This window comes from Bos indicus, chromosome 1 (assembly GCF_029378745.1).
Source record: "Bos indicus isolate NIAB-ARS_2022 breed Sahiwal x Tharparkar chromosome 1, NIAB-ARS_B.indTharparkar_mat_pri_1.0, whole genome shotgun sequence".
In the NCBI taxonomy this organism is placed as follows: Eukaryota; Metazoa; Chordata; class Mammalia; order Artiodactyla; family Bovidae; genus Bos; species Bos indicus.
The window spans coordinates 69,090,632-69,118,368 of record NC_091760.1 but is presented as its reverse complement, the minus strand read 5'-3'; the positions used below and the strand labels follow the sequence as shown (position 1 = coordinate 69,118,368).

The 27,737-nt window shown below is 45.3% G+C and overlaps 1 protein-coding gene across 9 annotated transcripts in view; it reads right to left on the bottom strand.

The window, feature by feature from the left end:
* The window catches only part of KALRN (kalirin RhoGEF kinase), a 689,644-nt gene that overhangs the window by 623,416 nt on the left and 38,491 nt on the right, over positions 1–27,737 (bottom strand). For 2 of the 9 annotated variants that reach the window (XM_070800411.1, XM_070800601.1), the window contains exon 1: positions 23–7,088. The exons of 5 other annotated variants lie outside the window; for them this stretch is intronic. In XM_070800411.1, coding sequence (XP_070656512.1) covers positions 23–89 — 67 coding nt within the window. In that variant the 5' untranslated portion in view covers positions 90–7,088. Of the gene's footprint in view, positions 1–22; positions 7,110–27,737 lie in introns of those variants that run through there. 2 more of the 9 variants (XM_070801387.1, XM_070801557.1) reach the window with 2 other exon arrangements.

Here is a 27,737-nt window from a genome sequence, read left to right as displayed (position 1 = left end):
CCACCCCCCATCCCAGGAATACCTCGATCCAGCAGCCGGAGCAAGCGGAGATACCAAAGATACCACTGTTCCCAGAAGCGGTCCGTCATCCCCCCCTGAACTCATCCTTCACAGTCAGTCCCCTCAGCAGAGCCTCGTCCCACCACCGCCAACTTGAGGAGGCCGGAATTTCTTGACGCTAGGCTTGCGCGCAGCCTGCTCGAAGCAAATGCCTGCCTGCGAAGACAGCCACCAATCCTCCCACACAGAGGCTGACTGTGCCGGGAGCCTGTTTCACAGCAACAAAGGAACAAGTGCGGAACACTGCCGCCTGGTGCAGACCGAGCCTGCAGGGGCCCAAAGGGAGGTCAAGAGACGCTGGGGAGGGCACCAGGGAGCACCTTCACAAAGAAGGGAGCAGAGAAGTGGTCTTGGGAATGAAACTGCACAGTCAAGGTCATATTTTAGATGTCATTCCAGGATCTCCTGCCATCCTGGCTTCCCCTGCCTCCAATGCCAAAGGCCAGTGGCTCTCCTAACAGGAGACAGGGATAGGAAGCCAGGAACTCAGCCATCCTGGACTCTGAGGCCAGCCTACAAGAGCCAGAGCCTCACTGCCTTATTCCGTGGAAACCACAGGCACCCCAGGCCCAAGGCTGCTGGACCCATGTGGTCAGAAAAAGGCCACAGACTCCATCTCCCTTTGTGGATCCTCTGTTAGAGTAGAGAGAGCATGGACTCCAGTCACATGGATATGGGCTCAAATCCTGCTACCACTTAACAGTTGCCTGGCCTTGATCACTTTACTCCAACCCAGCTTCCTCCTCTGGGAACTAGAAAGAAGAGTATTTGCTTCACTGAGCTGTTGTGAGGTTCCCAAGAAGGGAAGGACCTAAAATCTCTGGTCCAGCACGTGGTGAATGGTGGTGCTCAAGGGCTCCTTCCCCCTTCTGCTCCAACCCCTCTTCCTCTAGCCAGATCCTCAGCTCCCATAGCCCTTACATCCCATGCTTTCCCACCTCTGTGTGAATGGCTCCTGGTCTTCCTGTCCAGAGCATGGCCATCCTACGGCCAAGTATTCACTGTGGCCAAGTCTTCCTGGTTTTACCAACACATAGCCACAGAGTCAGGCGGCCTTCCCTGGTCCTCCTTCCCATCTCCTGACTCAGCCACAAACTCCATGAAGACAGGATCTGCTCTGTGATCATCACTGAACCTTGAAGAGTCTTGAACTTTGCAAGTGCCTAAGTATTTACTAACTGAATGAGTGAAGAGGCAAATGTCTGTGCACGCCACATGGTTTTGTTTTTTAAGTTAGGAAAAGGAGTGGACTACAAAGGCCTCAGTCCCTGGGCACCACCTAAAGCCTGTGGAAGAATGACAGGCACCCTGGCCTTGTATTGCTGGGAACCCGTTTTACAGGATGCTGGCTGCTGACCCAGTGAGGCTGTGCTCCCAGGTGACCAGAAGTCCTGTTTGCATAAGTGAAGTCAAGAGGACCCCAGGTCCAGAACCACTTTGGACTCCAAGCCTAAAAACTACCCAGCAGCCATGTGCACATGCATCGCTGCTTTCGCCCAGCCCAGGCCATGCCAGCAATGTCTTCTCACTGTTCCAGTAGAAATGCTGGCCTCCCAGGCCTCCTGGTCTCCATCTGGAAGCCAGCAGGAGCAGGCCTCCTCAGCGTCAGCTCTTCCTGGAGGCTCAGGCTTCCAAGATGACACAGGCTGCAGATTCTGACAGAATTCAGACCGAGGAGGAGGCCTGGCCTAGGGCAGGAGCTAGGAGGGAGAGGGAGAAGGCAGCAGAGCCACGTCTCCTCCAGGCTGGCCCTGCCCCTGCTCCACCACGGCATCGTGGCTCCTTCATGAAGAGCAGCACTGGGACCGAGCACACCCCGCCACCCAGAAGCTACCTCACCGGCTCTCCTAGAGTTATTTTACTATTACCTTAAATGGACAAGACTCCAGCCTGTAGTTAACACAAGAATGCACACCCCTCCTCCTCTCTCTCCAGAGAGAAGTGCACTGACCCTTAGCCTCCCCCTCCTTCACGAATAGCAGGCTCCATCATTCAGGTGTGGCCAGTACTTTTCAAGCTCACAAAGAACTTTCACATCCATCTTCTCCCTCGGGCCTCTGAGCCACCCTGTGAGGTCTGTAGGATGGGACTCACTTTCCCCAGTGTACATAAGGGAAAACCCACATGCCAAGAGGTTAAATAACTGACTTATGGTCAAATACCTAGTTGGTGGCTGGGCTGAAGAAGTGTGTGCCATCTATCTCTCCCAAAGTGTTTCTGTGGCTCTGGATTGTTCTCTGGGGAAGTGTGATGTTTTTCATAAAGAGGTGGAGGCCCTCACAGTAGGGCAGGACCCTAGGGCAGTGCCGACAGGCCATAAGCACAGGCTCAGGAGGGGGCCTGCGTGTGGCCTCTTACTGAGTGACAGCCTTTCATCTTTTTCTTTGGCTCCGGGCTTCTGGCTGCCGAGGAAGAGCAGTCTCCAAATAAGAATGCCAAAAATGGCTCTGTCCAACCCTACTGGGGAGAAATCCGAGATGGGAAGCATGCACACATGGCTCCCACCTGGGTCTGAGGAGACCCAGACAGAGATAGGCTTTGAAAAGAGCACCTGCCTGTGAGGCAGAAAGTCCCAGTGACCGTGTGGGAGCTGTGTGAACTAGAATACTCTGACGGGGTTAATGCTACTCTACCACGTCCCATTCTCGGGCCTGGAGAAGGCAGCTGGCCCTGTTCCCCTCCTTCCAGTAATCAAGTGCCAAACATTCCACACAGCTTCGTTTTCAAAGACAGAGGGGAAATAAAGATGTTAACAACATGGGTGCAAGCGCTGCCCCCACAAACTGTAAACATAAGAACATAAGCGTCACCTGTGGGGTCAGGCCCAGGAGGAACCCATCCAGCCAGCAATTTCACTAAAGATTGGCTTCAGCCCATCACGCTGGGCTCCCGGGAGCTCCTCGGTCCACCACTGCTCATTTCTCCAACTCCCACAGAGCCTCATAAGCCTGCTTCAATGCAGCCCCTTCAGAAGATGAATACAATGTTCCAAGAGGCTGTCACAGTTGCCATTTAGCTGCAGTGCAATTAGAATGGACGGGATATTGGCCAGGAAGGGGCCTTATTAGGTTTTGTTGTTGTTGTTGCTTTGTCTTAAACAATACTCCTGTGGCCGATCCTTCTTTCATCACGGTCGGAGCAAGCATGGTCATTCCTGTTGGCATGGTTCCTGCAACCCACCTGGCTGGTGCTACGGGGACCCATTCTCAGAAGCAAGGAGCATCTCCAGGCCAGCAACAACCCATCCATCCCAGAGGGCTGATGCCTGTCTGGACGATCACCAGAACATGGATGTGTTCCCTTCTCTTCCCTGTTCCTTCTTCCTACGTGGCACTGTTCTTTCTCCTGCTATCCGCCCGCCCCAACATGGAAACACTGTGTTCCCAATCAGATAGAGCCAGCACAAGTGTATGGAGCAGAAGGCAAGCAGCACGGAGGGAGGGGAGAAGCAGTCATGTCCCAGAGCTTTCCCACCCATCTCCTGGGATGATGACCACTGTTCCCACAGTGGCACTGGCTGGCTTGTGGGACACACGGGCTAGCTCACCAGGGAAGGTGGTAGTGTTGCTAGTCTGCATAGCAGAGCGAAGACTATCTCTGCCCGAGGAAGTGGGCTCCACCAGGCTGCCATTTTGCCCTGCAAGCTGTACTTCAGTTGCAACATGTATCACACACTCCAGCAGACACCATCCTCAGCCACCTCCCACACCACTTCTGTCCCCTTGGCAATGAGCACCCAAATGGAGAAGTAAAGCCCTGTGACAACACATTCTCAGCAATGCTGTCCATGGATGGGACGGACACCGGCCCGTCTCTCCTGTGAGAGCTGAGTGTCCCCAGGTGAACAGGTTTCCTAGGTCCACACCTGAGGCCAGCACCTAAGACAGGTTATCACCTGTCACACTGAAATTCAAGCCCACTTCTCCCAAGAGGCCTTTTCCAGCTAACCTCGTTCATTCTCTATCTCTGAGGTTCTCAAAGTTTAATGGGCAGCAGAATCACCTTAGAGGGTTGGTTATCCAGGCAGGTAACTCGGTCTCACTCCCCAAGGCCTGCATTTTTAACCAGCTCCTCAGATGAGTCTGAAATGGGGATCTGTCTGCTTCCATCCCTGCTCTCCTCTCTTACTTCACTGAGCTATTCCAGTTAAATTCTAGAGCGTACCCTGTTTCCCAACACACCCTCGGAGTGCGGAGTTAGAAGAGTCTCCTGGAAGGTAAGGGGCCTTCAAGGCCCAGTAGAGGGTCCCAGACTGCAGGGCTGAGGAGCTGCCAGCCAGGAGGCTGAGAATCAGGCTCCTCTCTCCACAGGCTCCAGAGAGCATTCATCTGTACAATGGCTTTAAATGTCACCTCAAATATCAGGCCGGGTGGCAGGAGCTAAAGGCGGAAGCTCATTAGCCTGCCTTGCCCTGCTTTTGTGTGGCTTTCATCCGTGTTCACCTCCGACCTCCTCTGGGATCATTAACGCTCCCTCGACTGGGGGAGCCTCAGCTCTTGGAAACGTCACACAGCCCTTCCCCACACTGGGCTCTACACCAAATCGCTAAGTCAGGGAAATGTAGTCCCTTCTGGACACCTCCCCAGAGCACTTATTCCTCCCCCACCAATCGCCAGAACCCGTGTGGCCCTGACTCTCCTTCCATAGCATGCCACCCCTGGCCCCAAAAACCAAGCCGTGCCCTCATGCCTTTTCAAAGCTCACCCATCCTGGGCCTGTAAAAAGTATTACGATAAATAATCTCAACCCCTCTAAGGTCTGCACAAGGAGAGCTTAGTATTCAGACCCTGTGGGAGTATTTACATTTTGGCAAAAGATAATGCCCTAGATCAAAGGAGAGAAAACAAAGAACAAAAACAAACAAGCTTATAAATAGAACAGACTGATAGTTTGCCAGAGGTGGGCAACGGAGAGTGGGGCAAGCGGGTCAAAAGGCACAAACACCCAGCTATAGTAAATACACAAGTCATGGGGGTGCAACGCACAGCGTGGTAAGGCTGCAGGTAAGAACACTGTGCTGTATACACGAAAGGTGCTGAGAAAGTAGGTCTTAAAAGTTCTCATCTAAGGAAAAAAATCTGTAACTATGTGTGGTGATAGATGCTAACTAGAATTACTGTGGTGATCATTTCACAGCATATACAAATCATTATGTTGCACACCTGAAACTAATATAATGCACTGTTGTATGTCAACTATAATATCAACTTTTTAAAAAGGGAATTGGGAAAAAATAGTATATTTCTACCATCACTGGGAATGCTAAATTTTTTTTTTTTGAGGATTTGTGTGTGTGTGTGTGTGTATAGTCTTCCCTGATAGCTCAGTTGGTAAAGAATCCACCTGCAATGCAGGAGACCCTGGTTCGATTCCTGGGTTGGGAATATCTGCTGGAGAAAGGATAGGCTACCCACTCCAGTATTCTTGGCCTTCCCCTGTGGCTCAGCAGGTAAAGAATCTGCCTGCAATTTGGGAGACTTGGGTTCGATGGATGGGTTGGGAAGATCCCCTGGAGAAGGGAAAGGCTTCCCACTCCAGTACTCTAGCCTGGAGAATTCCATAGACTGTATAGCCCATGGGATTGCAAAGAGTCGGTATACATATATATATACATAAAGTCAAAAAGCTTAGTTTGTACAAATTATGATCCAGAATGACAAGTAAATTTATTCAATATTTAAAAAAAAAAGGAAGGGGAGTGGAAGTCCAGGCCTTGGATAAGCAGCAGGGGTGGGGTGTGTTGGGGGCAAGGAGGAGGGTCCATGACTCTCTTCCCTAGCTCCATGGGCACGTGCTATTGGGTGACCTGATGAAGGCAACTCAAGGAACCCGGTGCCTCCTTTGCCTACCTCATTCATCCCGTAATCCCCCACCTTCCTACCCAGAAAGAACATAGTTGACTGCTCTCTCCAAACCCCTAAATTATAAAGTAGTTCTTCTTGAGGAAAACAATAAAACAATAAATAGAATGGACACCTCAGAACCTGATCCCAGAAGCCCAGAAATCCAAGAGTTTATTATTGCCTCCTCTGTTTCCCTCACACCTGGCAGGGGTGCCTCTCTATTCCCTCTACTAACAGCAGCTTCTTCACCCATCAATCAAGGTGGTGTGACTCAGTGACCTAAGGGTCCTTAGGTTTGGGGGCCTTTTGCCCCCCCAACATTTGGTTTCTCTTAACTCTTCCTCCCTCCTCTCAATTGCCACAGTTTATTGATTTAGAAAAACTTAAAGATGTCAGTCACCACAGCTGAAATCTCATGCCTCACTCAACCTGTGGGGAGCCCTTAGTGTCGAGAATCCTCTCCCTTCTCTCTTCATCCCACGCCTTCTCCATCCACTGAGAGCTTTTCCAAACAGACCCCTCAGCATATCCGCCCAGGAAAGTCAGATACAAATACACCAGACTACGACAACTGCGGTTGATAATCTTGAATATGAAGTTCAACAGGATCAAAAAGAGCCCACTGTATCATCAAACAAATACTAAATTTTGACTAGCATATATCTAGAACTAAACTTTTTTTTATATAATTGTTGGGTTTTTATTTTTTGGAAAATGTATAATTCGTGTTTGTTCCATAATGCAATCCACTATTACATCTGAATATTTGACTCACTGGAATGCCCTGACACCCACCCCAAAAGACACACACACACACACACACACACACATACACACACACAAGCACACTAGCCAATTTGAATTCTCTCTTCCTTGACTCTTATTTTTAAAAAGAAAGAATCAATTGCCATGATCACTTTACTTTTCATGAAATAAATTCTGCTTATGGTTCTTAAAAATAACCAATTCCCATAAATTCTAGAACTAATCCCTGTATGATCTGTTTATCCAGTTAATATGAAGCCTGCTAAAGTTAGGAAAGGGCCTGAGCTGAATCAGACCAACTGAGTTCAAATCACAAGTCTTTTTCTAACTGACTAGTAACTTGAGGCCAGAGAAGGCAATGGCAACCCACTCCAGTACTCTTGCCTGGAAAATCCCATGGACGGAGGGGCCTGGTGGGGTGCAGTCTATGGGGTCACTAAGAGTCGGACACGACTGAGCGACTTCACTTTCACTTTTCACTTTCATGCATTGGAGAAGGAAATGGCAACCCACTCCAGTGTTCTTGCCTGGAGAATCCCAGGGACGGGGGAGCCTGGTGGGCTGCCGTCTATGGGGTCGCACAGAGTCGGACACGACTGAAGCGACTTAGCAGCAGCAGCAGCAGCAGCTTGAGGCAAATCACTTAACTTCCCTAAATCTCAGTTTCTTCATCTTTTGGATGAAGATAAAGCTGACCTTACAAAATCTGAACAACCTGCACGAGGGAAAAACAAAGTAACATGTATGAAATATTAAGTACTGTACCTAACACAGCAGGTGCATTCTCCTACAATAGGCAACAAGCTTATGCCAGTTGAACTTAGCAATCCATGGGATCCAAATGGACAAATACACCAGCTTATAACAAAAAGGACAATGTTAGTTTTGCCTCTGAGGATAGCTGTAAGCCAAGTGGACCTTGTGAAGTGCTGAGTTAGGGACAAGTTAGGACTCCAAATCCCCCAGCTCTCCACCGGCCCTTCAAGGAGGGGCAGATTCCTACATCTTACTTGCCCAAATGCCCCAGCTCATCTGGCTTCTTCCCTCTGCCCTAACACAGGTTGCAAAGATCAAAGAGAGAGTCAATTAGAAAAAGTCCTTTGACTATGTCCACATGAAATATGTGGATGACTCTCAGTACTGAGGAGGTGGAAAATTTTTTGGAGTTCCTTGATATAGTTTCCGTGTAGTAAATGCCAATGATTTGGCTTCCCTAAAAGTCCATCAAGCCTGACCTCACAGCATGCATACAGGAAAGCCTAAAGATATCCATGTCAAAAAACAACTACTATAAAACTCCAAGAAGAAAAATGGACAGTCTTAGGGTAGGAAGTTTTTCCTAGGCAAGACACAAAGCTCAACACACATATATGCATTTTTTAATCTCTGAAGGAATATACAAGTCACCTAAGGAGAACAGGGGATGGAGAACAGTATTGAAAGGAATACTTCTCACTGAATATCATTTTAAACCTTTTGAATTTTGACCCTTGAACTGTACCTAACTTTTTAAAGAACATTTTAAGATAATGGAGTCAAGAATAAATGCAACTGTTCTTGGAGTCTAGCTGCCATGCTGAGAGAAGACCAAGCCACATGGGAAGACCACATGAAGGAGAACCTAGGACCCAGGCTGAGAAGCCCAGCTAGTCAGTCTCAGCCCCACCCATGCCAGCTGCCATCCACGAGTGAGGTCACTTTAGAGCTTCCTGCCTTTCCAGAACCATGACAGACACACGTAAAGCAGAACTGCCTACTCGGTCCTCACGATCAGGGAAATGGTAAATTGTTGGTGTAAGTCACTAAGACTGCGGGTGGTTTGTCACAGTGTAAAGATAAATGAAGGTGGGGGTCATTGGTGATTGGAGACAAGTTAAAGCCACAAGACTGGCTGAGATCACAAGGAAGTATTGAAAAGGACTGTACCTTATTTCATCTTGAAGATAAAAGCACGTCTAGTCTCAGGACCATACCTGTCTGTCTACCTATCTACCTATCTTAGAATTTGAATTCTGAAGGCAGAATTGTCATAGGGATGTCTAATTAACTTGCTTGCTTGCATTTAAAAAAAAAAAGAGACAGATTTTCTCTACAGGAAGTAAATATATCTGATTTGGCTACTTGTTTTGACAATGAGAGATACCTTTTCCAATTCACTAAATTTGCAGCTCCCAGATTTTTAAGAAAACATATTTAAAGCCTGTTTATAATCTACAATGTGCTAGAAAACATTTTATTTGCAACCACTTAAACTTATGGTTTAAAAAAATGTTTAATGTCAACTTAGATGTATGAGGGGAATATATAGTTTTCAATATTCTTTTAGGGCATACATAAGCAAAAAAAGTCTAAAGCCCACTGAGGTGTATATCTCGGCAATTGTTAAAAATGATAGTTTTCCACAAATAGATACGAAAATATCTTCTAAACATACTATTGGGCTAAAAATGCAAGGTATAGAACAACGAAGCTAGTATTAACCCAATTTCGATAATAAAATGGTATAATAAGTACAGATTCAGATTTGCCTATATTTTCAAAAAGGAGCACTGGAAGGATTCACAAGAAATAACACTGATAGTTACCTATGGAAGGAGTGGATTAGGTAGATAGGCATAAGGTCATATTTGATCCTGTACTGATTTTTGAGCAATATGAATGTATTATATTCACAGATTTTTTAAGTCTTCAGGAGGAGAAAGGAATATATAAAATTATAAAAACATGAACAACATTAAAAGATAATCTAGGAGACAAATATATGCTGCATTGCAACAAAACATTACATAAAAGATTAAGATCTCAAATTTACAAAGAGCTCTCAAAAAAACAGAAAGAAAAAGGTAAACCTACTATAAAAATGAGTCAAGAACATGAACAGGAAATTTACAAAAGAAGAAACACAAATGATCGATAAAAAGTAAAAAGATGCTAACTTCTACTACTAATGATCAGGGAAATGCAAATAAAAGCATAAAAGCAGGCCATATTTCACCTATCAGATTGGAAAATATATATACATAACATGGCAGAAGAGTATATTGATACAGTGGTTTTAGAAATTAATTTGGCAGTACCTATCAACATTTATAAAGTGCACAACCTTCAATTCCAGCAATTCTACTTATAAAACTCTCACAATTACAAAAATGCTTCAGTATATTCTGTAAAAACTAGCAAGAAAAAACTGGAGATAACCTAGAAATCCAACAATAAGGAATTAGTAAAATAAACTGATATAATTATTGATACAATCTACATTACACTTTGAAACCAGTATAAAGGACAAGGAGTTTTATGCTGCTGCTGCTGCTGCTGCTAAGTCGCTCCAGTCATGTCCGACTCTGTGCGACCCCATAGATGTCAGTCCACCAGGCTCCCCCGTCCCTGGGATTCTCCAGGCAAGAACACTGGAGTGGGTTGCCATTTCCTTCTCCAATGCATGAAAGTGAAAAGTGAAAGTGAAGTCGCTCAGTCGTGTCCGACTCTTAGCGACCTCATGAACTGCAGCCTACCAGGCTCCTCTGTCCATGGGATTTTCCAGGCAAGAGTACTGGAGTGGGGTGCCATTGCCTTCTCCAAGGAGTTTTATATATAGTGACAATTTAAGGATGTCCATGATATATTGTATGTGTGGGAGAAAAAATTTGCAAGATAATTTGAAATAATTTGTACTAGTCCATTTTTTTGTGAGAAAAGATAGAATATAAATACACACATAGACACTATGAGTATGTGCATAGAAAAGGAGTTCCGGTAGGACATTTACCAAACTGCTAACAGTGATTATCCCTAGGAGATGGGAGTAAGTGGTTAGAGAATTATATTTTACGCAGTTTTATATCCTTATAACTTTTTACCATAAGCGTTCATTACTTTGGTAATTTTGAAAGCATTTAGGCTGACTGAAGTAGCAGCTCAGGCTTTTTATGAAAAATGAGAGCTCCCTCAGGGCCAGGACAGCAAGTTCCTTCACTTCTCACTCACAGGGTCCTGAATGTGAGATGATCCACAGAGAACCCACAGGCCATCGGAACCGAGTCCCTGGACTCATGCACCCATTCCCTGACTGGCAAAGGCAGTTCATCCCACACTTCGCACCACTCCTTGTTCACCACAGGGATGGGCTAGGTGCTTTGTGACCTCAGCGAGCACTCAGTACAACCCACCTCTTCTCAGCCCACTCAGTCATCAGCCACTTAGACACCTTGTGGGACTTTGGTCAGAGATGGCAACTATGTTTCATATCAAGTTCCAGCTCTGGTCAGAGGCAGTAATTGTCCAGAGCTTGTGTTAAACAGCTACTATCTTCCCCTTGTATCAATACATATCTTTGAGACTATGTAGTTAAAAAACAAACACCACTGAGGCCACAGACAGGATGGATGTGGAAAGAGCGGCACTGCCAATTAGTGATGCTGCCAAGATGAGGCTGGAAGAGCCGTGGCAGGCAGACGGGCAAGTCTGCCATCCTTGCCCTTGAACAGTGGGCTCTGACTCACCGACACGGATACTCTCAAACCACTGTCTCTACTGGGAGTGTTGTCACTTAGGGGGTGAGGACGGAAGGGAGGCTGAGGGTGAAGGGAGGTGACAGCTGACTGTGGCTGTGTCTATCAGAAGACAGGGTGAAAGCAAGGAGAGCCTGAGGAAGGGGAAGGAGTCCCAAACAGCTGCAGATAGAAGGCTCCAAACATCCAGGTACAGTGCCAGCCCAGAGACTGAGTTCCATCTGTCAGGTCTTACCGAGTTCCTTGACCCGAGGACACGCAGCTGTGTCCACATAAGAAGATGCCTTCACAATTGTGAACAGTCCAAGTGCCCTGTTTGTTGGGAATTCACTCATCTTCTCTATCCCCACAACCAAAACCAGAAAAACCCAAAGCCAAAAAAATCTCAGAACTTCACGTGTTGTAACTAAAAACACTCAATAAACAAAGCCAGTCTTTGGGCTCCCTCGGGGAGTAATTGTCTAAGAATGCTTCTTTGCTTTTCAGCTGGTGAGAGAGAGACAGACGTGCTAAGGCTGTATGGAGCTCATCTTGAAAGCATTAATTTTTCCAAGCACCAACGTGCAGTTCCTGCACTTTTCCTGAGCAAGTGGCAGCAGGCTGTGAGGAGGCTGCAAGGACAACCCTCTGAGCAGGGTCTGCCTGAGTGAGTTTGGAGGAAGGGTCACAATCTGCCACAGGGAGGGGCTGCATAAGGCCTGTGGGGCACTCAGCTTTGGGGTGGATCACTCAATTCCAAAACGGGAAGAAAGCAAGCAGAAGCAATACCTCCACCTCTTTTCAGGCCCATTCTCTAGGGGCCTAATGGTGACCAATTAAAATCTTCTTCCTCACCCATCCCTCACCACCTGTAGCCCTGACAGCCACATCCAGTGGCCAAGCACCGGGAGAGGGTATCCAGCTTGTGGGTAGAGGTCTTTATACCAGTTCTCCTTCTTCTCTCCCCCTCTCCCTCACTAGGGATGGGAGTCCACCGTGGAGGCTGCGATCTGGCCATACACAGTTTATTCTTTGTTGGCCCAGGCCCATTCTCCCTAGGAAGTTGAGGACCCTCTGCTCTTCAGTCTGTTCACAGAGGACAAGACACAATGAACCATCTACAGCAACAAAGGGAAGTCTCATTGTCTGCCTGATGGAGGCAGACGTGAGAATTAGGATGTACCAGAAGTCCTGACCATCTTCACTAGACATTCTCCAAGCACAGTGCTATCACAGGGGCTTGTCCATATCCAGCAGCATGCCTGGATTCCCAGTGGGAAGCAGTGACCAACCCCTACCCAAGCTTAAATGCTGTATTACCATTAAGACTTCATACACCAGCCTACCACTGACTAGCTGTGCGAGGTTGCTCAAGGTACTGCACCTCCAGTACATCTGTTTTCTTATCAGTAGAATGAGGATGATGATAGCATTTAAATAAGTTAACAAATACAAAAGCATTAAAGGAGTACCTGGCACACCGTGAGTAATATATACATGTTCATGATTAATATTATTCTTATGAACTTCCAGCTTCCGCACTCCATCTCAGATAGCTATTTCAGTCCATTGCATGTGCTCTTCCAAGCTTTGGAGTATTCTCTCCTATCTGTCATTATCTAAGCTATCTGTGCAATTCTCTAGTCTCTAGAAGGCCTTCCCTGCCCCGTCCAGCTGAGCTGAGTACTCTGTTCTTCCTCAGTGTCATATTAAATCCATTTTACATCAGACTGTAATTCCAGTTGTCTGTATGTCTCCTCAGCCAGGTCCGTTCATTTCTGTATCCCTTAGTGCCTGTCACAGAGAAGGCAATTGATAAACATATGTTCAGCAAATGAATGAATGAGGAATAGAAGAAGGGAAGCTTTCATTTATTCAACAAGCATTAAGTAGGTGCCCACTCTATGTCATATCCTGGACTATGCCTGGAAATATAGGAAGGAGCAGGATACCCAAGGGGCTCCCCAAGAACTCATAGTATGAAAAGCAGAATTTCTACCTTCTAGCAGTAACTCAAGAAAAAAACAAGGGGTATGTGCAGCCCTGCCCAAGGCAGGAGATCACTAGGTCCCAGAGGGAAGAAGTGGTTCTTGAAGGGAAATACGGTTTGCCCAGAGTGGGTCTGTTTAACTTGAAGCAAACAATGGAAGCCCTGAACATAAGATTCTATTTATTTTCCCTGTATTGGAAGGATAAATGTAGCTTTGCAAGACCTATGAAAAACAAAAGGTAGATTCTTCTTTATGAGGGTGGTTTATTTACCCAGGTACTATTCATCAAAATCTTCCTAGAGCAACACTGGTCATATCATTGCACCCATGCTGTCTGCAGACTATCTTCACCAGACTGTAGACTCCTATGGGCAGAGACCATAGCTGGTGCATTTTTGTATTTCACCCGACTCCCACCTGCCATTAGCAGCTATGCCAGCACAGTGCTGTGTCCAGGGTAAAGGAACACTGCAGCATGCAAATGAGGAACAGCTCACTCATTTTGTATCATTTCTTCCCTTCTGCACTTCTCACTATGTTTTTACCTTTGTTTTGTTTATCACTTAAGGGAAAAGAAACATCAAGAGTAAAAGGAGTGTTTGTTGTTCCTTCTATTTTTCTTTTCTGAACCAGAATTGACACCACCACCATCCCATCCCACAAATAAAGATGGCTGTGGGATTTTGGAGATCTACTTGGCTGTAACTCTACCAGAAGCCTCTGACAGCTCAGGCCCACTGACAAAGAAAAGGAAATAGAATTTCTACTTATAGTAAGAAAAAGCCAAAGCAACTTTTTCCTTGGAGATTACATCATAGATACTTGAGGTTATGTTTTCCATACTGGATGCCCTAAAAATGAGCTTCTTTTCCTGAATGAAAATTCAAAGCCTAGCCACCACCAAAAGGGCAACAGAGCTCCCAAACCCCAGCCTGGGGAACAGGGAGCCCCCAAGGACCACCGCCCTGTGGTTGCAGCAATGTGACTGCACATCAGAGTTGCAGGCTTCATCACTCGCTCCAGGACTCTGGTCCCACCATCCCTCTTCTCTTGAGGACTGTCTGTGGGCATATCATAAACACAAATTTCCAAGCCAGGTAAAAGTGAGTTGGAAATTACCTGCCTCATCATTTCCATCATTCTTACGAATAAGGTAGATTAAGATAAAAAGGCCTGTGACTCAGACAAGGTCCTTTTACAAGAACTGAACAGAGAAAACACGTGTCCACGGTTGTGTGTCAAGTCCATGCACCTGCACCTGTGGATGTGTCCATGTGATTACATCTCTGTATATCTCCGAACAAGACTGGAAATATAACCCAAGGCACTGAGCCGATCACTAAGGCTGCTATGTCTCTGCCACCAGACACAGTCTCCCTGGGAGACCAAAACTGGTTTGGGAACATATATGGAAGAAGGGTAATTTGATAACAGATAGTTTATGTTTTCCTAGTATGTCTGAGATGGAAAGTACTCTTCCACAGAGGTACACACAAGCACTGCCCATTAAAGTGTTTCCCGCACGTACTTTAAACAACTCTCATCTTGAGCAATGCGTATCATCTTCATCTCCCTCCATGACAGGCCTGTGACGGTGGGTGGGCAGGAGAACAGCATAAAGTATGTGCCTGGATCTCTGCTAAACCTTTGGCAAATGTCCTCCACAGCAGTCTTACAGATAAGATGGTGAAAAATGAACAGGATAAGAGTAGAGCTGGGTGGGATTACTGCAGATAAATTGCAGAACCCTAAGAGTGTTTATTAGGACAATACAGTGAGCTTTGGGTAGGATACAGGTCTCTGGTGGTAGCCACAAAGCTCTTCCCTTGACTGCTGCATTTTGACTTAAAAAGAAAATAGTTTCTAAGATGACAAGATGAAAGATATGCCTGATGGTATGGACAGATGACACAAAACTGGTATAGTGAGGTTAATACTGTAAGAGATGACCAAAATCAATAAATAAATTTATCTCAGTAGATTTGAACACTAGGCCAAAATTAACAAGGGCAAGCTTTATGCATGAAATCTACATTTTAAAATTAAAAAATGTACCTATTACTCAGCTTAGCAATTCCAATCCTTTGTATCTACCCTAGAGAAATAATTGCCTATGTGCATGCTTGTTCATGAATGTTCACTGCAGCACTGTTTATAATGGTAAAAAATTTAAAAAAGAAACAATAGAAGAATTGCTAAAACAGCTATGGAATATCCACCATGAGAAATACTATCTGGAAGATTTTCAAGACATGTCATTGCATGGAAAAAAAAAAAAAAGTTGCAAAATGATATAAAAGCCCTATATGTTAACCTCAGCCATATATACACAGAGAGATATTTACAAATTTCCACAGATAGACAGACATATATGTAAATACATGGAAAGGTCTGGAAAGTCCCTGATGTCTGCTACCAGGATCTACCTCCAGGGAGAAATTAAGTTGGTATGAAGTAAAAAGGGCCTTTGACTTTACTTGTAACATCCAAAATTGAGAATGTATTGTGTTAAACTATGTGACTCAGCTTTCATTTTACAGTCAAGTCTTGCTTTTAGCTTTTAAAAAAAAGTTCAAAAATATGGGGAAGGACACAAATTCTTGGGTTTTCCATCACCACAAATGTAAGAGGGGTCAGCACTGTCAGACTGCAGAAAGCTACTTCATACTACCCAGAATGCATCTGAAGCCTGGTGCCCAGGCAGCCTGCAAGGACCAGGGATCACTCAGCTGATCAAGTCTGCAGCGCTGTGCTGGATCGAAGCCTGGCAGCACAATTAGGCAGGGACACTGACAAAGTAGAAAGCAGCTAAAGGAAAGAAATGCCTATAGGGAGCCTGAAAAGCATGACTTCAGAATAAAGACTGAAGGAACTACAACTGTTTAACCTCAAAACAAGATCACGGGGAGCCAGACAGGCTGCTTCCAATATTTGAAGGGTTATAATGCAGATGACAAAGCAAACTTATTTTGGGTTTTTCCAGAGGTAAAAACTAGGATAAATAAAAACAGGTAATTCTACCTATGAAACATGAATAAAAAGAAGAAATACTCTGATAGAATAGAATGAATGACAACAGAACAGTCTGTCGAGCAAGATCATGAGCTTCCTGTTACTGGAGGCATTCAAGTAAGAGAGTCTATGTGAAAAGATATTGGATTTCATTAGAAGCAAAACTACGTGATCTATAAGATCCCTAACGACTCTAATACTTTACGATTCTATATTTTGGCTGCAGAATCAGTTTTCAATCAATGTGTACCCCCCGTCAACTTCAAATCCCACAGGTGGTGTATTCTGCCACCAGGTGGCAGTAGATGCCTTTGGCTCTGGGTCCTAAATGTTAGCTGCGGTGGAAAAAAAAGCAGTTTTATGAAATGTTTTTAAATAAAAATTTAAAAAGAACAGATGCAAGCATGAAGTCCCAATGTAGCCCACTTCAAAGGAACATTAAGTGTAATTTATAATTTTTCCGATTATTCTATCACAAGGATTCTTAATCACCTGCTTTCCTCTTGAACATTTCCTTTGTACAGGGTCTACAAAGAGAGCCTTATCTTCTTCTGTGGTCTCCTCTCTCTGGTGTCAGGTTTCCTGACTTGCACCCAGTTCCAGATCTCTGCATCTCCTCAATGCAAAAATCTCTGCCTCCTCTGCAGCTGCAGACTGTGTCTACTACTACAGTCTTTCTTCCCGACCCAAGCAGAAGACCCAACACGAGGGTCAGAGAAATACCCCAGCCATTTCCTGCTTCTAGCTGTCCTGCCTCTGTATCCACAAAACAAGCAAGCAACAAACAAAAACAGAATAGACCGAGTCGCTGAATCTCCACACTCTGACAGCGTGAAAGTCTATGATTATCTTTTCCCAATTAGAAGAGAATCATCTCCCACCCGGCTCTTAAAGAAAGGAGAAACTTTGTTCTCCAACACAGCTGTCAGCTTGGGTGTTGCTTAAAATTTGAATACAATCAACAACCCTTGTCCCAGTCCCTAGCAACCTAAAATGATAACATTGCCTTGGTTACAAATCACTTCAGAAAACCTGGTTCTCAAAAAGTTATCTCTGTAAGAGCTTGTGAATGAATGAAAACAAAGCAAGGTTTTCTTAAAACTGAGACTTAGAGCCGCTTTATCACAATAAACCATGTACCTGAGTCAAGGTGTCAGTCATCCTTCTGCATCTCAGGTGAAACGCCTCTTCTTCCAGGAAGCCCTCAGGAGACCAGGGCTGAGTTGGCTGCCCCATGCTGGGTGCACCAGTAGCATCCTGTGCCTGCCTTGTCACAGCCGGCCTTACCCTGTCACTGTCCTTACCACACTCACTTCAGTGGCCTCTGCACTGGCCCATTTCCTGGTTACACTGCAGGATTCAGGAAGACCCAGACTATATTTGTTTCTTTTACAACTGAATCCCCTGAACACTGCTGCTGCTGCTGCTAAGTCGCTTCAGTCATGTCCGACTCTGTGCGACCCCATAGATGGCCTCCTACCAGGCTCCTCTGTCCCTGGGATTCTCCAGGCAAGAACACTGGAGTGGGTTGCCATTTCCTTCTCCAATGCATGAAAGTGAAAAGTGAAAGCGAAGTCGCTCGGTCGTGTCCGACTCTTAGCAACCTCATGGACTGCAGCCTACCAGGCTCCTCCGTCCATGGGATTTTCCAGGCAAGAGTACTGGAGTGGGGTGCCATTGCCTTCTCCGTCCCTGAACACAGTAGGACTCAATAAATATTCATGAAACTATCATAAATACATACATTATCAATTAACTAACTGATGTGGAGCCCAAGTGTAGGCAGCTGCTCCACTGAGGATATTATTTATCCATTTCACAAACATTTCCTGAGCATCTCTCGTGCCACTGTGGTACAGGATGTGTCAAATGCAGGCTCTGCCCTCAAAGAGCATGCAGTGGGGGAAGGAAGTCAATGACACGAATACCTATGCTGTGAAGTAGACACACAGTAAAACCAAAACAGGATGGATATTAGAGAACGAGAAAACAACCAAGGCACTGGGGTCACCGAGCAGTTCAAAGCGGCTGGAGCTGAGGCTGTGGGACAGGTAATACTGGAACCAGAGTCTGGAGGCCCTTGAATAAAAATTTCAATTAAATAGTCAACATGTGGCAGGGTAAGAGCTTTATATATATGATTTCACTTATTTCTTGAAACAGTTCTATGTAAAACCATCCTATTACAGAGAAGGAAAAGTCTCAGAGGAGTCAAGAAAACTGCCTAAGATGACACAGCCAGTAAATGCCAGAGCTGGGTCCACACCTAGGCCAGACTAATGACAACGACAGGGCTGTAGGGCTTTGGAGACTGAGATGCCAAGTTAAGGAGCTGTTACTTTATCCAGTGGGATGCAGGGCCACTTTGAGTAGGAAAATGCCCCAAAGACTGAAGATTTATCAGACAGTAATGGAGAATGCATTAGGAGCAGTCAGGCTTGAAGCCTACTGCAATGGTCCCAACACTATATCACGAAACTCCTGAACAGGGAGAGCAGCAACAGACTGGAAAGGTGGTCCCAAGCTGAGGAATCCAGGAAGAGTGGGGACAGTCTAGTATAATCCCAAGGTATAAACCTGAGTGATAGAGGGCAAGGCTTCGAAAGTGGCATATGCCTGCTTCTCTAGTGCCTCAGCATGTGTGCACGTGTGCCTGGGGGAAAGAAAAGGACAGACTGCAGCCAAGGATACAGCTCCAAAACAGGGGGCAGCCTAAATACCCAGCCCCACACCTTACTATGCACTGCTGCTACCTGCAAAATTACCGGAACTATGAATTCCTGGAACCATCCTCCGCACTTGGAGCACGTGAGCTCCAGTGACTCACAAAAGCAATAATTTGGCATGAGGCATCCATAGTGTCTTCCCAGGTCTGGTCTCCTCCAACCGGCCTGCCCCAACATAGAGAACGCCTGGCCCCAAATCAGCACCAAGAAGCAGAAGAGTGCTAGAGAGACTTACACACCCCAGGCAGTCATCCTGACTCCCTGTAATCTTGGGCCAAAAGCTTAACCTCTCTGGATCTGCTTCCTCATCTGTAAGATAAGCAGTTTGGATCACAATCAGACATTGTACACTGGAGGCCCACAGCCTGAACTCATCCTGCTAATGGACTTTGTTTGACTAACACAAAGTCTTTTAGTTGAATTAGTTTCAACATTTTAAAACAAGGCTATTTCACAAAGAAAATTCATATTTAAATCCTCTCTGAAACAAGATCTGGCAACAAGGAGCTCACATTCCCACATGGCATCAATCAGCTGGAGCTGAGTGGCTGCAGCTCCCCTGATATGAGGGACCACTCTCCAGTCTGCCAGAGTCACCACCACTCCCTACTGCTTCCTTACAGACTCCACTCACCATCTACAATAGGCCTGCTTCAAAAGTCTCAGGTTACTGGTCTGGCTCCTGGGGGCACTTGAGTTCACGATTCCTAAGATGATGATGATCTAAAATACCATCATTGTAAGGCTTAGGAACTGCGGACAATAAACAGGAGCACAGAGAAGTTGGCAGTGAACTCCCCACAATGGCGGATACAGGTCTCTCAGAGAGGCAGGGATTTGCTGCAGCTGAAGACGGTTTATTAGAACGCGTGTCAGACCTGCCCGCCATACCCACCCCCCCAACCAGGAGGAACTCACAGATGACATCAGCTTTGGACATAGTCAGAGAAACCCCATCATGAAGCAATTTACTTCCCCAGTCTCTTTAATTTAACAATTAGCTTAACAACCCTGATCAGGCACTTGCTGCTGGAGCATAGAAGTGATCCTGACCAGCAGCAGCTTCAGCCTAGAATCTTCACAAGGTCCTTTCCCTCAGTGCCCTTGCTTCAGCTGGGTTGGCCTCTCGGGTCACACAGACAGACATTCTCAATATTTTCAAAGAGGTTCCACCTCCTCCTTGAGCCTCCCACTTGAGCTCCTTAGAAATTCTCCCCTGTGTCCAAAATCAATTTCTCCTACTGCAATTTTAGCCCCTTCTCTGTTAGTCTGTCCTGCAGAGATGCTGGCCTCATCACAGGAAGCATGCAGGCAAGAATGCTTTAGCCAATCACTTCTCTGGCTCTTCGGGAGCTGGGGTGTGGAAGGGAAGTCTGAAGACAGTCCATGCTGCAGGAGAGAGGGTACGGTCCCAAGGCTGGAAGCTTTGTACACCCTGGGCACAGATCCTGACTCAGAGAATGAGTCTCAGGAACTGGGCTTGCCCTGACCTGGACAGCAAGCTCAGTTCTCCATCTGCACTGCCAAAGGGCCTCTCAGTACAATGCACAGTGCCTCCCTTGCCCAGCTCATCCTGCTCCTGCCTCCAAGGCCTTTCTCAAGGGGTACCTTAAACCCCAAAGGCCATATGCCAGAGAGAGATGCACACACATTGGTAAGGGGAGACTCAAGAGGGGAGCTTATAAAGTCACAAGTCCACAGATACCTGCAGGATATTTTGAAAATACAGTATTAGAATTCCCAGGATAGAAGGGGTGAGACTGGGGACCACAATAGCAGACCTCAAAGAGGAAAGCATCACTGTGTGACTAGGGAGAAATTTCAAAGAGGCCATGGAAGGAGAAAAGGCCAGGAACTAAATGACCCAGGAACTTAAATCAAGCCAAAAATAAAACTGAGGAATGCCAGTGTCAAAGCTAATCACAGAGATTATTCTGTTTCACCAAAGAGACACAATGAGATGAAGAATCAGGGGACCTGTTGGTGGTGCTCCTGGTACAAGAAGTATCCTCAAGAAAGGAAGTTCTTCCCAAGTTGCCCTCCTCCATTGCCAGGACTGAGGTCAGGGTTGAAAATGCAGTTAAGTGCTCAGGAACCTGACTGACAAACGAGGTGTAAATAAATCACCAGGACCATATGGCGTCCACCTGGCAGTCCTGAAGGAATTCAAGGGTGAAATTGTAGAGCTGCTAACCAAAATGTGTAACCTCTTATTTCAAAGTCACTTGTGCCCTAGAACTGCCAGAGTACTCATGTAGCCTCCATTCATAAGAAAAGACCCAGGGAGAATTCTCATTTTTCAAGCCAGGAAAGCCAGCAAAATATATGTGAACAGGACTACTAAGCATGTAAGCAAGCATGACCTATCAGAAGAAAAAAACAGAACAGTTCTGATAACAGCAAAGCATAAGACTTTTTAGAGTAAACATTAATGTGAATTAAAGAGAATCTGTGGGTGTAACTTACACAAATTTCCAAGAAATTATTAGCAAGGGATTATAGTAAAAACACTTTTTTTCTTTTTTTCCTATTTTATTTTTAAACTTTACATAATTGTATTAGTTTTGCCAAATATCAAAATGAATCCGCCACAGGTATACATGTGTTCCCCATCCTGAACCCTCCTCCCTCCTCCCTCCCCATACCATCCCTCTGGGTCGTCCCAGTGCACTAGCCCCAAGCATCCAGTATCGTGCATCGAACCTGGACTGGCAACTTGTTTCTTACATGATATTTTACATGTTTTAATGCCATTCTCCCAAATCTTCCCACCCTCTCCCTCTCCCACAGAGTCCATAAGACTGTTCTATACATCAGTGTCTCTTTTGCTGTCTCGTACACCGGGTTATTGTTACCATCTTTCTAAATTCCATATATATGCGTTAGTATACTGTATTTATGTTTTTCCTTCTGGCTTACTTCACTCTGTATAATAGGCTCCAGTTTCATCCACCTCATTAGAACTGATTCAAATGTATTCTTTTTAATGGCTGAGTAATACTCCATTGTGTATATGTACCACTGCTTTCTTATCCATTCATCTGCTGATGGACATCTAGGTTGCTTCCATGTCCTGGCTATTATAAACAGTGCTGCGATGAACATTGGGGTACACGTGTCTCTTTCCCTTCTGGTTTCCTCAGTGTGTATGCCCAGCAGTGGGATTGCTGGATCATAAGGCAGTTCTATTTCCAGTTTTTTAAGGAATCTCCACACTGTTCTCCATAGTGGCTGTACTAGTTTGCATTCCCACCAACAGTGTAAGAGGGTTCCCTTTTCTCCACACCCTCTCCAGCATTTATTATTTGTAGACTTTTGGATCGCAGCCATTCTGACTGGTGTGAAATGGTACCTCATAGTGGTTTTGATTTGCATTTCTCTGATAATGAGTGATGTTGAGCATCTTTTCATGTGTTTGTTAGCCATCTGTACGTCTTCTTTGGAGAAATGTCTATTTAGTTCTTTGGCCCATTTTTTGATTGGGTCGTTTATTTTTCTGGAGTTGAGCTGTAGGAGTTGCTTGTATATTTTTGAGATTAGTTGTTTGTCAGTTGCTTCATTTGCTATTATTTTCTCCCATTTTGAAGGCTGTCTTTTCACCTTGCTAATAGTTTCCTTTGATGTGCAGAAGCTTTTAAGGTTAATTAGGTCCCATTTGTTTATTTTTGCTTTTATTTCCAATATTCTGGGAGGTGGGTCATAGAGGATCCTGCTGTGATGTATGTCGGAGAGTGAAAAACACTTTTTTTAACTGACTAATGATGCGACAGGGAAACACTTTTTCAGTATGCTGACTCAGAGACCAGAAACAAGTAAAAAATTAATAAATTTACCATATTCAAATTAAGAAATAAAAAAGTGGAGTTCTTAAGGCATGAACAGTAGAACTGGTCTTATATAATATTCTTATAAATAATCTGTTGGAGGTATCGGAGAGCTACTCCACAGGTCTACACTCTTCCAGGCAAGAAAAAGAACTACTGATCCAAAGAAATGATAGGAAAGTCTTTTCAGCTTCTAAGAGTTGATGTGAGACAGAAGGCTGAGTTTCAATGTGATGGGATCTATCTGCCCTGTGACAATTCCTTAGTCTCCTCTCCCTTGATAAAACAAATTCTGGACTCCATTCTCTGAACCTTATGGACGTGGGCCCCAAAACCTACATATGCTTAAAAAATAGGAACAGATACAGATATAACTCACAGAAGATGATTCTGAATAGACTAACAGAGAGACTGTTCACCACATCTGGTTAAACTCTGACCAGTCAGGTTCACCATGGGCTGGCCCTTCTTCCCTCACCTGCAGTGCCCACTCAATACATAGAACTTCAAACTCATAAACCAAAGGCAGACATCCATAGAAAAACCAGTCTGAAGCTATGAACCAAATATTCTAAAACAAACAAGAGTATGACTGGATTGAATTACTCCCTTGAATTAATTTCTGTTAACACATCTTAGGTCAGGCTAATAGCTGGGAGCTAACCAGAGAAATGCAAACCTGAGTGGTTCAGCATCTCTTCCTTGTGATCCACATCTGTCCATCCCACTTCTCTGACTGCTTATAACATGAGTGGCTGCCACATGGTCAGAGGCTGTGTACCACTTTCTCAGCACCATCTCTGCTTATCCAAGTCCATTCATTCCTTCAAAACGAGAAGCAAAACAACTCCTCACCATTAGCATCATGGGAATTTAAAACTTACTCTTTCATTTTGGGGCTTGAAGTTAGTGTTTTGTTGGAAAATGCAGGAAAAAAAAAAAAAGAGTTCTATATTGTGTCACCTGCTAAAACTTGTTCTTATGTAATATAGTGGCTACATCAGTTCAGTTCAGTTCAGTCACTCAGTTGTGTCCAACTCTTTGTGTCCCCATGAATTGCAGCACACCAGGCCTCCCTGTCCATCACCAACTCCTGGAGTTCACTCAAACTCACATCCATCGAGTTGGTGATGCCATCCAGCCATCTCATCCTCTGTCATCCCCTTCTCCTCCTGTCCCCAATCCCTCCTAGCATCAGAGTCTTTTCCAATGAGTCAACTCTTCGCATGAGGTGGCCAAAGTACTGGAGTTTCAGCTTCAGCATCATTCCCTCCAAAGAACACCCAGGACTGATCTCCTTTAGGATGGACTGGTTGGATCTCTTTGCAGTCCAAGGAACTCTCAAGAGTCTTCTCCAACACCACAGTTCAAAAGCATCAATTCTTCGGGGCTCAGCTTTCTTCACAGTCCAACTCTCACATCCATACATGACCACTGGAACATACATAGGTTCAAATCGTGGCGCTGCTAGTCACCAGGTGAGTAAACACAGAGCCCAACACCCTCACTTGTCAAATGGATGGTATAACATTCACCTACTTCAAAGGGCAGTTCTGGGAATCATTTTAGGTCATGTTTAGAGCTTGGTACAGTAGCTAGTGCATAATAAACACTCAACAAAATTCAGCTGGTACTAATAAAGTCTCCTTACCTCTAGATCTAACAAAGTAATTCCTTTTTTGACTTTCTCCTCAAATCTAACTGTAGCTTTTAAGAATTTTTCAAGAGGTAACTGATTATAGCTGCCTCTGATCTACAACCCTTCAGGGCTCAGCTGTTCTTTTACGTCTTCTCGAGCAGTATTTGCTTAGATCTGTCTGTATGTCATTTCATAAACTGTGAAGTCCCTTCCGTGTGCCAGTGTCACCACTGCCTGTTCTTGGGTAAAGTTTGCACGCAAACTGGCAGCAAGCCTAATTTTACCAGTAATGGGCCACTAACTGCTTCCAAGAGAGTCAGCATATGAAACTGTTTTTGATGAATCTGTCGAGGTAAAGGGGGTGCACTGTGACACTAGACTCTGTCATCACTTTGAGAGCAGATCTATTGTTGGCGATGTCTCACTAACCAAGCTCACAATGCTGATGCAAGAGTCAGAAGCTCCATTTACAGGATACCAAAATCAACAGCAAAATACAACTGTTACAGGACCCAGAGAGCTCAGGTCAGCATGGTCGGTGGAGGTTGATGGACTGGGGAAACCAAACCATCACCCAGATGTTGCTTAGAGAGCATATAAAAGCAAGGCTAGAAGAGTCTGCAGAATAATTCATGGCCCAAGGGCAGCGGACCGCAATGGGCTGGTGTATATACCCCAAGATTTGAGCTAGACCTTCCAGAGAACCAAAGTTTCCTTGTTTGCAGTCAGAGCCTGAATGGGTACTACCAGCTTCTGCCTCTTTAATAACCTGCCCTTCAGAAGTGTCTCCGCTGACCAGCAACTTCTGTACACAGTCTTTCCCCAGGCTGTACTCAGTACAATTAATTAGGCTTTGGATTATGAAATTACAGTCACATTTCAGCCCAGCATCCCTGAGATTACTCCCAGCTCATGCTAATGGAGTCTTTCCTCTTCTTGTACACATTTGCAGAACATCTCCTGGTTCACAGCTGTAGAGGATGGATCACATCCATGTAGGATGGACGGATGGATGGACCTAATTTAACCCTCAGAGGAAGCTTCACTTCTATTATTTCCAGGTTCCTAGGAGACTTCACTGTTACCTCTATGAAACCTCCATGGGCCAAAACTCCTCCAGACCAGAATCCTCATCTTTTATTTGATTTCATGGTTCTTTAGAGAGTAGAACAAGAATTCATTAGCAGTAGGCACCTCATCAATGGCATTGATTGACCTATTAAGTAATGCTGTAGATATTTGCTTTCATTAACAGGAAGAGACCACTTTTCAAGCACTGGTGAGAGAGAGCAGATTTAGGAAGCAGATTGGAACAGAACAAGACCAGGAAGAGGGTACACTGAGCTGCTGTCTGTACAAGAACTTGAAGAAGGAGGTATAACGTGTCCCTGGGTTGTATTTAGAAAATTGATACCCACTACTTAGAAAGAAACAGCTAGTCTTCCATCACATGATCCTGGCCAACATCCTCTTTTCCTTCCCTGGTGTCTTGACAGTCCGTGGAAGAACATTCAGCTTTAGTCCTCAGAAGAAAGAAACTTGGAGCCTGGGACATAAATATGTCTTATTCTACAAATCACTGACTTCTTATGCTGGGCAAGATCATCAAGAGGTCTTTGAAGAATCCATCTGGTTCAAGGACTGGTGTGCCAGCAGGAAATTCTAACAGAGGAGACACCTTGCCAGTTGAGGGATTCCTGCCTTCCTACGTGGTTGTGGCATGGACATCTGCTCTCTTCTTCTTGGTTTGAGTTGCAAGGCAATGTTGATGAAAAGAGTCCTTGTTTGAAGCCAGGCATCCTTGGGTGAGACCCTGGTTTTGACAATTTCTGACAAATCACTTAACCTCTCTGAGCCTGTTCTTTCAAAGTACAGGAGATATACTACCTTTTTGAGTCTGGGGAGGACTAGAGATGACATGTGAAATGTGCCTATTCAATGGTTATCTTAGGATGGGGGCTTTTTGGCTAGCTTGGCACTTGCAAAGACATCACCATTACAGAAGTCACCACCAAGTAACACCTGACTGGCTCAGAGCACTAGCATCCAAGCACACCTAAACAGGTGGGAACCCCTCGCCCCCACACCCCCCAACCAGGTGCAAGGATGCCTCCCTCCCCTTCCTGGTCATCCTTCATATGGACATGCTGCCTTCCTGAGTCCAGAGTTCTAACCATGAATAGAAACCCTTCAGTGACAGACATCAGCATATAGCATACAAAGGTAGTGTGGAGAGAGCAAGAAAGAGCAGAAAACAACCCTAACTAAGACAATTCCAATCACACAATTCTATATGTAGAAGGGACCCTGGTAATCATTCAGTACAATCCTCTCATTTTACAGGTGGGACAACTGAGACCTTGAAAGGATAAGGGACAGATCCATATCAATGATAGATCAATATCTAAGTCAACAATAGGTCAGTCCTAGAACCAAGACCTCATGACAGGGTAAGGGCTTTATTCACTATGCTGCACTGCACTGCAGAGACCCACGGAAGTTGACACACCAGGCAAGGTGCCAGAAGAAGAGAATGTCAAACGTGCTTATTTAGCTTCTACTGCATAAACAACACTGGGATAGGCACTAAGACTTTCAAAAAAGTTCTCAGCTGTCCTCCAGGAGCTTAACATCTGTCAAGCTGGGGAGAAAACCCCTGACGTGTGCAATAGCAATAATGAAAGAAGGATTGTGATGACAGGTCCTGGAATGTGTTCAAGGAGATCAGAGATGGGAACAGAGTGATGTCACAGAGATTTCTTCCCCACCTGGAGTGGAACAACGCTGGAGCCTTACAAAATGAATGGACAATGAATAGACCACTGCTAGGATGGAAAGAACCCTCAAGCAAAGTTTCCAGCAGAAGCAGTCTTGGAGTCTAGCCTGACTATGGTGTGTTCTCAAGCCAGTAAAGACAGAGCCTCTGGCAACTTCTCCAAGAACCTGGAAACTATTACCTGGCTGCTTCCTTACCTTCTCTTACTATCTCTTACCATAGAGCATGGAGCTTGATGCTCAGAGCAGAGACCCTTGAGGATTTCAAACTTCTCAGAAATCACCGTAGCACTGAGGTCTCTCTCACACAGACAAACACACACGCCTGCACACAGGCAGGCATGCACTGGGATGGTGATGGAGTCGGCTGCTCAGATTTCTCTCTTCCTACACACCCCATGGCCCACTCTCATCTGGGTTCCACCAGGCTCTGACCACTCCATCACTGAAGCAGCCTTCATCTCTGCTCCCCACAAAGGCTCGTCTAGGAATCCTCGGTGCTGCCCAAAGGACTGCGGTGTGTGTGTTGCTACTGTCTCTTCAGTCTCCTCCTTTGCTCCATACAGGCTGTCTTTCAGAGCAGTCTCTGTCTGTGAGCTTTTGAGAGGATGT